Below are 10,539 nucleotides of genomic sequence, written 5' to 3' on the forward strand. Positions count from 1 at the left end.
TGTTGCTCTTTGTCTTTCTGTGTCTCTGTCTCTCTCTGTGTTGCTCTTTGTCTTTCTGTGTCTCTCTCTGTGTCTCTCTCTGTGTTGCTCTTTGTCTTTCTGTGTCTCTATGTCTCTCTCTGTGTTGCTCTTTGTCTTTCTGTGTCTCTGTCTCTCTCTGTGTTGCTCTTTGTCTCTCTGTGTCTCTGTCTCTCTCTGTGTTGCTCTTTGTCTCTCTATGTCTCTCTCTGTGTTGCTCTTTGTCTCTCTGTGTCTCTATGTCTCTCTCTGTGTTGCTCTTTGTCTTTCTGTGTCTCTGTCTCTCTCTGTGTTGCTCTTTGTCTTTCTGTGTCTCTGTCTCTCTCTGTGTTGCTCTTTGTCTTTCTGTGTCTCTGTGTCTCTCTCTGTGTTGCTCTTTGTCTTTCTGTGTCTCTGTCTCTCTCTGTGTTGCTCTTTGTCTTTCTGTGTCTCTCTCTGTGTCTCTCTCTGTGTCTCTCTCTGTGTTGCTCTTTGTCTTTCTGTGTCTCTGTCTCTCTCTGTGTTGCTCTTTGTCTTTCTGTGTCTCTGTGTCTCTCTCTGTGTTGCTCTTTGTCTTTCTGTGTCTCTATGTCTCTCTCTGTGTTGCTCTTTGTCTTTCTGTGTCTCTGTCTCTCTCTGTGTTGCTCTTTGTCTCTCTGTGTCTCTGTCTCTCTCTGTGTTGCTCTTTGTCTCTCTGTGTCTCTGTCTCTCTCTGTGTTGCTCTTTGTCTTTCTGTGTCTCTGTCTCTCTCTGTGTTGCTCTTTGTCTTTCTGTGTCTCTCTCTGTGTCTCTCTCTGTGTTGCTCTTTGTCTTTCTGTGTCTCTGTCTCTCTCTGTGTTGCTCTTTGTCTTTCTGTGTCTCTCTCTGTGTCTCTCTCTGTGTGCTCTTTGTCTTTCTGTGTCTCTGTCTCTCTCTGTGTTGCTCTTTGTCTTTCTGTGTCTCTCTCTGTGTCTCTCTCTGTGTTGCTCTTTGTCTTTCTGTGTCTCTGTCTCTCTCTGTGTTGCTCTTTGTCTTTCTGTGTCTCTGTCTCTCTCTGTGTTGCTCTTTGTCTTTCTGTGTCTCTCTCTGTGTCTCTCTCTGTGTTGCTCTTTGTCTTTCTGTGTCTCTGTCTCTCTCTGTGTTGCTCTTTGTCTCTCTGTGTCTCTGTCTCTCTCTGTGTTGCTCTTTGTCTCTCTGTGTCTCTGTCTCTCTCTGTGTTGCTCTTTGTCTTTCTGTGTCTCTGTCTCTCTCTGTGTTGCTCTTTGTCTTTCTGTGTCTCTGTCTCTCTCTGTGTTGCTCTTTGTCTTTCTGTGTCTCTCTCTGTGTCTCTCTCTGTGTTGCTCTTTGTCTTTCTGTGTCTCTATGTCTCTCTCTGTGTTGCTCTTTTTCTTTCTGTGTCTCTGTCTCTCTCTGTGTTGCTCTTTGTCTTTCTGTGTCTCTCTCTGTGTCTCTCTCTGTGTTGCTCTTTGTCTTTCTGTGTCTCTGTCTCTCTCTGTGTTGCTCTTTGTCTTTCTGTGTCTCTATGTCTCTCTCTGTGTTGCTCTTTGTCTTTCTGTGTCTCTGTCTCTCTGTGTGTTGCTCTTTGTCTCTCTGTGTCTCTGTCTCTCTCTGTGTTGCTCTTTGTCTCTCTGTGTCTCTATGTCTCTCTGTGTCTCTCTGTCTCTCTCTGTGTTGCTCTTTGTCTTTCTGTGTCTCTGTCTCTCTCTGTGTTGCTCTTTGTCTTTCTGTGTCTCTGTCTCTCTCTGTGTTGCTCTTTGTCTTTCTGTGTCTCTATGTCTCTCTCTGTGTTGCTCTTTGTCTTTCTGTGTCTCTCTCTGTGTCTCTCTCTGTGTTGCAGCAGGAGGCAGCGGTCCGTCAGTGTTGCTGGTTGGAAGTTGTTCGGTAAAGTTCCTCCTAAACAGAGTCCGTCCAAACAGGCCCGGATCATCCAGCAGGTACCGGCTGAGCTTCCTCTGGGAACTTTATGTTGCACTTCACAATAAAAGACAGACATTGGACAGAAAACACAGATGCAATATAAAAAACTAAATAAAACTAAACCATCACAAGAACCTTTTCCTTTAGAGGAAGTCAGGATCTAAGTTCTAGGCTCGGGCGGTATCAGGATCCACCAGGTATTTAGAAAACCTGACGTCACAGACGCTGCCTTTACTATTAAACTGATACACCATGCTGTATGGCGCCTATGGTGACGTGTACGCCACCAGCGTAGGCGACATCACGTGAAACATGATGTCATCAACAACATGATAACCCGGTCAGCAGCTGGTAAACAGGCCAGGATCAGCCGAGTGAAGAGGACCGCAGAGACCTGGGTCGACTTACCGAGTTGATAACCAGCTTCGTGTGACCGCTTCCCCTGATTGGTAGATTTAGTGAAGCCAGATAACCGAGATTTCGTGGGTATGTTGAGCTGGCTTTGTGGTGCAGGGCCCTGATGGACTGAGGACCGTATCAGTGAGAGTGAAGACAAACGCAGAGACCTGGTGGGATGTCTCTTTCCTCCATCGCTCACCTCCGTCTCCGGCTGTCGCTTGTCATCAGCTGTGCTCACCTTGTTGTCACATGACTGACGTGGGTTTTGTGATGTCATTGCAGGAGTTCGAGGCACGGCAGGTCGCAGCCCGCAGCTCTCCTACCCATAATCCTGCGGCGCAGCAGAGCAAGAGGAAGGTGGAGTTCGAGCCGCTGTCGACCACAGCGCTGATCCTGGAAGACCGGCCGCTGTACGACTACGTCCTGTTTAATCACTTCCTGTCTGTCAGCTGAGTGTCTCTGACAGTTTGTTTGTGTGCAGGAACCTTCCAGCCAAGTCAGCAGAGGAGACCCAGAGACACCGGCAGCAGTATGAGCAGATGGTGGCTGGGGCCAAGAGGAGAGGTCTGTTTGTTTTAACCTGCTGCACCTCCCACACAAGTGGAGCTTAACAACGTGTTTGTAGACACAGTAAACCCCCATGATGCCTCCTGTTTGTCTGTCAGAGCTGAAGGAGGCTCAGAGGAGACATCAGCAGATAAAGGAGAGGCTCAGACAGGAAGAGGGGATCTCCAACGCCTCGCTGGTCTGGATCCAGCACATCCTGCCACACTGGGACGCCATGTATGTGTGTGTGTGTGTGTGTGTGTGTGTGTGTGCGTGTGCGTGTGTGTGTTATACTAGCGCTGTAGTTAATATGTAGCTGGTGGAGCTCAATAATGCACTGCAGGCGCCATCTTTGTTCCACCGATGATGTCAGAGCTCCAGTGATGATGTCACATAGGGCTGCACGAATATGGCCAAAATGATAATCACGATTATTTAACACAATTATTCATTGATTTTAGGGACAAAATATTTTTACTGCCATTTCAAATAAAAAATAAAAAAACAGTTTTCACATCCATGATGTGCTGCGTTTCTGCTGATGTACAAATCTAAGACTTAAAGTATCATCTCCTAGAAGTATAAATAACATGTTACCCGGAGAGTACACTGAGTCCGCTCACTGCTGCGCCGCAGTTTAGTCCCGTCCTCTGCATGTTAACTTCCACTTGAAGCGTCTCAGATGCATTTCAGGAGCTGAGCGCGTTGTTGGCTTGTTGTTATTTTGTCTTTTTTGTGCTTCTGCCTCTGGCTTCTACTCTGCTTACCAGCTACGGCTCTGTGCGACCCGGTTTTGGTGTGTCGTCTGCAGGCTGCATCTCCACACAGGGAGCATTTCAGATTCAGAGCGTTTTGCTCGATTTTGCCGACATGTTTAGATTTTGTTGATGTGGTGATCAGTGCTTGCTTTTTCTGCTTCTTCTATGATGAAGTAGGCTACGTAGATAAATGCTTCTTTTTGTCTGTTTTAACTGTGTTTTTTTATTGTTTTATGATTAGTAGTATGCACAGGGTGTTTTATTTTGAAAATTTACCGATTCTCTATGCCGTTTTGTCTGACTTCCTGCCCAGTTCGGTGTGCTCTGTGCAACTTGAAGTGACTTCCGTCAAACCAACACGTTCTTGCTCCCGACTCGTCACATATTGACGCGTGGTCAAGGCCCTTTGCCGTTGCTTTTTAATGCCCAGTTAGCAAAGCTTAGCAGCAACAAATATGCGACATCCCATTAGACTAGAAAACATTGCTAGAGTGGTGAAAACGTTGGAATTTATTCGGTTTAGGTAACAAAACCTGGTTAGGAACGGATCATGGTTTGGGTTAAAATAACTACATAAGTTAACTTATGTCACTTGCGGAACTTACTCAATTTACACAACTCGGTAACTTATAAAAAAATAATTAATGTTGACTTTACATTTCACACGGGACAAGAACCCCGGTCTCCTGGTTCAAAGTCGGGGTTCTGGCCCTCCATCCACCCCAACCACGTCCTTACTCAGTCTTTTCTGTTAGATATCATATACCTACCTTTACCGTCTAAAGCTGACGCCACAGGGCTTCCCCCCCACTGCACTGAACTATGACTCTACAGGGATCCCCAGTGCGGTACAAACTGACGCCGATGGGTCTTGACCATGCGCCCACATGTGACAAGTTGGGGAGTGAGAACGGCTTGGTCAAAAAAAGAGCTGCATATGACACACTTCTGGGACGGACTCACAAGCACTGACCAGAAGGGCCGCGACCAGCTCCGGCAGCCGCGCTGCAGCGGACTCATGGACTTTTTACTCTGGACTGTTGCAGCAAGGTGGGGCGAGCGCAGCCAAATTGGCCCCTTGATTTGATGTGCAGCAGAGTTTTCCATGAGCGGAGCACGCATTTTAAACGGCAATATCGCCGTCGATCATGTCCATTTAATTGTGGGAGGCTAAAATCGTAATCACGATGAATATTCGATTAATTGTGCAGCCGTAATGTGTTAATGTAATGATGTCAGAGTGTTGGTGTTTCAGGAGGTCGAGTCGACGTGCTCGGGACCTGTGGTGGGCGGGTTTACCACCCAGCGTCCGAGGACGAGTCTGGAGCCTCGCTATTGGCAACGAGCTCAACATCACTGCAGGCATGAACAACATGTTCTCTGTGTTTACTGATCTGATTCTATATTCAGTTGGTATCATTGAGGAACAAGTAATGTTTTCCTCCTTCCTCCTAACTCTCCTCCTCCTCTTCCTCAGAGCTGTATGAGATCTTCTTCTCCAGAGCGAAGGAGAAGTGGAGGAACCTCAGTGAGACAGAGACTGATGGTAAGAAACAACAAGCCGAAAGGTTCTGACAGATTGATTCTGGACGACTCACCTGGACTTGTTTACCTGCAGAAGGAGGGTCGCTGGCTGACAGTCTGGACCTCATCACTCGGGACATCTCCAGAACTTTCAGCTCGCTCTGCGTCTTCCAGAAGGTGGGACAGTGGAGAAAAATCATGACTCGTATAAGACGTCTGTTAAAATGGACAGACAGGAAGTGAATTCAAAGTTTTATTTTGTAGGGTGGTCCTTATCACAATCTGCTGCAAAGCATTCTGGGAGCTTACACCTGCTACAGACCTGATGTGGGATATGTGAGTTTCACACACACACACACACACACACAAAGACTTGGTCTGATGAACTTGAGACTCGACTCCTGTGACTTGACATTGAATCTCGAGTGACTTGAGACATGACATGTCCTCGTTTCAAGTAACTTGAGACTTGAAACTTGGACCCATATTTGTGACTTGAGGGTCAACTTGAATTTGTCTGGATGACTTGGGATCAACTTGAACCTGTCCCTGATAACTTGGACTTATCTTGAACTTGGACTGTTATTTAGCGATTAGAAACTTCAGACTTGTCTTGACTAACTAAAGGGTGGGTTCACAACAGCCTTGTTTAGTCCGGTTGAACCAAACCCTGGGGCGGTTACCCCCTTGGTGCGGTCCATTTGGGTTGGCCGGACTCGAACTCTAGTGCAGACCAAACAACTGATCTCTGGTCCGCCTCAAAGGAGTGGTCTCAGACCAAGTGAACTCTGGAGCGGACCCTTTCTGGTGTGAACACCATTTGAACAAATTGCAGAAGGCATTGTGATGTATAAGTCATTTCATTGGTTAAAACCTTTTTCTCTTCTTGATTTGGGGACTTTGCTGCCAAAATGTGAACTAGCCGGGGACAAACCTGGACTCAGAGTGAAGTGAGCTGCCTCCTGAACCTCTGGGAGGTGGAGAACATTTCTCAGTTACTAGAGAAGCTGCAGAAGAGCTCTGAGGTGTTCAAAGTATTCAGTGATAAGATGAAGGAGAATGGACTCGAGTGATCTGTTGAGTAGAACTGCGTCAACTGTATAAAGTACTGCAGTATGTACTCTTGAGTATTTGGAGGGGTTTGTTCTTTTTACCTGCAGACTGTATGACCAATAATCGAACGTCATTTCTACCTTGTGGCTTTTGCTTAGAGTTTCTGGACTCTCTGAGTTTTTGCCTTTGTGAACACAAACCGGACCAGCTGGAGAACTGGTGGAGGAACAAGGAATCATCCTCACATCGGTTCGATTCAGGAACCGGACCTTCAGGTGTTAACCTGCCCTAAGACTCGCCTTGGACTTATCTGAGAGACTTGTCTTAAGACCTAATTAGACTTGGGACTTTACTGTACTTGTCCAAAGTGACCTGAGTGACTTGGGACTCGGCTTGTTCTTGTCTTTAGGAACTAGAAACACGAATTTCAGTCATCTTGAGCAATTGGAGAGTTGACTTGATACTTGACTTGGACTCCTTGCAAATGACATAGACTTGTCCCTAAAGACTTTAAAACAGTTCAGCCCCCACCTCTCTCTCTCTCTCTGTGTCTCACTCTCTCTGGATGTCTCTCGCCCAGGTGCAGGGTATGTCCTCCACGGCAGCCATGTTGATCCTGAACATGGACGAGGTCGAAGCCTTCATCAGCTTCTCCAACCTGATCAACAGACCCTGTCAGCTGGCGTTTTACAGAGTGGACCACCAGCTGGTACACACACACGCACATTTGTTTTTCTGTACTTGTGGGGACCCTCATGGACTTGAGGTATTCCCTAATCCCTAATACTAACTGCTGAAAATGCTGAATCACAACGCTTACCTCTCTCTTTAAACCGTATTCTAACCTGAACCTTGAAAGCAAGTCTTTCTTGAAGTAGTTCGGACCAGTATGTCCTCACTAATAATGCTAACCGTCCCGGTTGGTCTCTCTGTCTGTAGATGCTCAGGTACTTCGGGGCCTTCAAGGTGTTTTTCGAGGAGACTCTTCCTCACCTATTCCTTCACTTCCAGTCTTCAGGTCTGACTCCTGAACTCTACCTCATGGACTGGTGAGTCAGACAATAAAGAAAGTCCAGCAGAGCCCATGGGGAAACGGCTAACCTAGCTTAGCAGAAAAACTTGAAGCAGGGGAAACAGCTAGCCTTGGCTAGACATCCTGTGATTTTACACCACAGCGTTCAGTCTGAATGACTTATAGGTCCATGTTGTGTTTAGCTTAGCACAAAGACTGGAGAGCTGTACTTGATTCAGACATAAAAACACGTCTGAATTAATGGTTTTAAGGTGTGTTACTGGGCTTTCTGCAGAGGTTAAGAGGTTCTAAGAGCTAAAAACACCTTAAACGGTACAAAGCACCAAACGCATGAGTTGTCCATTAATATATACTTTTTTGCAATAAAGCTGAAATTTCAGAGATGTGTCATGTAAAAAAATCAAGACTTGGGCCACATGAAAAATTCTGAACTTTTACCAACATTTTTATTCTCAGCAAAAATAGACACCAATAAGAGAACAAAAGTTTCATCGGACAGGGTCAGAGATCGATTCTGTTACCAGAACAGAGACACGAGTTGATTTTTAGTCTTTCCAGCCCTGAGTCAGATGAGCCCACCTTGAGTCCAGGTTCTGCTCCAGGATTTTACCTGTGAAAGTGTTACGAGGTGTGGTGTGTGGACAGAGAGGACCCAAATGCAGCACTCTGAGGGAAGGAGGTTTATTGGAGGAAAAATGGTGAGAGGGACTGGAGTGGAGGGAGAGGAGGACGTCGGGGAAGCACAGGCACGGGGAACCAAGGAGTCAGGGGACCAGGGAGCCGGGGAACACAGGGGCCGAGGAAGCGAGGAGAGGCGGGGGAACAGGGAGGACGCCGTGAGGGAAGTCCGAAGAGGAGTGGGCCAGTGGATGAGCCCAGCCGAACGGAGGACGAGGGTGAGCGTACCTGGGAGGGAAACAGACAGAGAGACAAGGTTAGGGAAGACAGCGTCAAGGCACAGGGTAAATGTGAAAAAAAACAAGAAACACGAAAGCCTGAACGTGGGGGTGGCACCGGGTACGGAGCAACGACGATCAAGTGAGGATGGTGTGGAGAACCGGGGTTGAAATACAGGCAGTCATGAGGTGATTACTGGCAGGTGTGGCAGGCTGACGAGGTGGCAGATGAGGTGCAGGTGCAGGTAGTTGGCTGGGCTCAGGTGCAGAGGGAGAGAGAGAGAGCACACAGGGGAGAAAACACAGGGAGGCAGGCAGGGAACAGGAAACCAAGGAAAACAGAAAAACTGATAAAAAGGAGAAAAAACCAGGACACTCACCGTCAGCCGGGCTGCCCCACAACAGAAAGGGAGTTTTTCTAGTTCTGCCACTGTGCTGCTCGTGGCTGCTCTATAACAAAAGTGCAGTGAGATAACTTCTGTTATGAATTAGAGCTGTTAAGAAAATTTGATTGAATTGAATCTTGATATGATGTCTGGTATGTTTGTGTTGCTGCGTATTAATTAGCGTTTAAGTGATCATCACAGATCTTGTTTCAGAAGCTAAGTGCTGCTAAAACCCCAGTTGTTTTACATTTCTTTGTCTTTTGAAGGAGCTAGGCTAGCAGTTTCCCCCCGCTTTCAGTGTTTGTGCTAAGCTAAGCTAAACAGGTCCTGGACCTGTCAGACCTGGACACCCATGATGAAACTGAAATATGTGAGACATGCCCCTCCCCTCCAGGATCCTGTCTCTACACCAAGCCCCCTCTGGACGTGGCGTGCAGAGTATGGGACGTTTTCTTTCGGGATGGGGAGGAGTCCTGTTCAGGACAGCTCTGGGGATCTTAAGACTCTACCGGATGTCCTTCTACACATGGACCTCATCAGCATAGGTGACGATCTCTGACCTCACTCACACAGTGACCAATCAGCTTGCTGCTTGACTTGGACTCATCTTGACTTTGACTTGGACTTGACACTCGATTTTCTCTCGAGTTCGCTCAGACTTGTGTCCACAAATGTGAGCCTTGACTTGTGCTTATCAGTGCAGGGACCAACGTGTTACTCACTTACAGTAATGTGCTCTTTATGCTGTAACGCATTACTAATAAAATGTCGGTAAAATTATACCCGTTAAAATCTCAGTAAAACTCGTTACAAAATGAAAGTGGTGTTTTGTTTTCTGGCTCTCGTCTTGAGGGACACGAGGCCTAACAAGGACTAGTCACAGAAGGCTTTTGAAGTTTTGAATTTGTGGTAGTAACTTGTAGTGTGAGACTTGACTCATCCTGGGTGACCTAAGACTCAACTGCGACTCGTTATAGGTGAGAGACTTGACTTGGACTCGTCTCAGATGACACTGGGACTCCCCCAGTGTGACTAATTGTTAAAAGCATAATCAGGATATCAGGTGTAGGACTGGGACGGATCCTCGGGAAACTGTTCTGTGTGCTCCTCCTCAGCTCAGTTCCTGTCCCGCCTCCCTGATGAAGAACTGCTCTCTGATAGGCTTTTCTCCTGCATCTCGGACACCCATGCAGTCGGGAACAGGAAGTGGAGTCAGGTGAGTCACCTGACAGATGGGCTGATAATCTGTGTGAAAAACAAAAAGCAGCTGCAGTGACTTTGTTTCTGTCTCAGGTGCTGTCTGAGCAGAGGAGCAGCAGCTGATCCTCCATCTGTTTTTATTTCTTTCATTTAAAATATGCTGGGTTTTACAGGTTAAGGCATTTCTGTCTGAGTGTGAATCAAACAGTACGCCCAGGTAGCTCACCTGGGGGAGCGTGCTTCAGGTATCATGGCTGAGCAGCTAAATGAATATTTGCAGACTAAGTAACTGCTCATTTTCTCTATAACACAGAATTTTCTCTGGGAAACTTTAAAGATTACCTGTAAAATAAAATTTCATTCTTTGGCTGATGTACAGTTTCAATAATGACATTTTAAAGTGTGTAACTTCTCTTCGTGTCTTCCTTCTTGTACCTTATTATTAAAGAAGAACTTAAAACAATAACTGTTCTGTTCAGATTGTTTTGGTGGAAATTTTGAACCACTCGTAATTTGAAAAGCTAGAATTTGGAACAAACAAGCCATCGTTTTCTGGGCTCAGAAACGTGCGGGACTGGCGGTGGAAAACTGGTTTGTGACTGGATCAGAATGGCGACTCAGGAAGCAGAGGAAGATGGTGAAATGGGCTTTGGCGACTGGACTCTAGTTGTTAACAGGATAGGAGAGGTAGGCTGGTTCTCGAGTCAAGGAAGGAAACGTAGTTTGGAAGACAAAACAGCTCGATGAAGCCGGGGGAAATGTGTGCCGAAAAGGGCTATGAGAGGAATTTAGAAAAAAGAGAGCATGTTGGTTTAAGTCTAGCGGTGTCTAGGGAATTAAAAAAGAAGCTA

At 46.6% G+C, this 10,539-nt stretch overlaps 1 protein-coding gene across 1 annotated transcript; it reads left to right on the forward strand.

Annotated features, from left to right (window-relative positions):
• The first annotated feature begins 1,712 nt into the window (after window positions 1-1,712).
• LOC119884375 (TBC1 domain family member 12-like) lies at window positions 1,713-8,989 on the forward strand. Its single transcript, XM_038694800.1, has 12 exons — window positions 1,713-1,910; window positions 2,575-2,702; window positions 2,774-2,856; window positions 2,958-3,075; window positions 4,852-4,958; window positions 5,074-5,142; window positions 5,215-5,297; window positions 5,385-5,456; window positions 6,754-6,882; window positions 7,113-7,222; window positions 8,883-8,926; window positions 8,970-8,989. Exons 1-12 carry the CDS (start codon window positions 1,749-1,751, stop codon window positions 8,987-8,989), a joined length of 1,125 nt encoding a protein of 374 aa, XP_038550728.1. The 5' UTR covers window positions 1,713-1,748.
• Window positions 8,990-10,539: the final 1,550 nt, after the last annotated feature.

Source organism: Micropterus salmoides, unplaced genomic scaffold (genome assembly GCF_014851395.1).
Source record: "Micropterus salmoides isolate LMB-PRFRI ecotype aquatic unplaced genomic scaffold, ASM1485139v1 Ms_hic_scaffold_3399, whole genome shotgun sequence".
Lineage (NCBI taxonomy): Eukaryota > Metazoa > Chordata > Actinopteri > Centrarchiformes > Centrarchidae > Micropterus > Micropterus salmoides.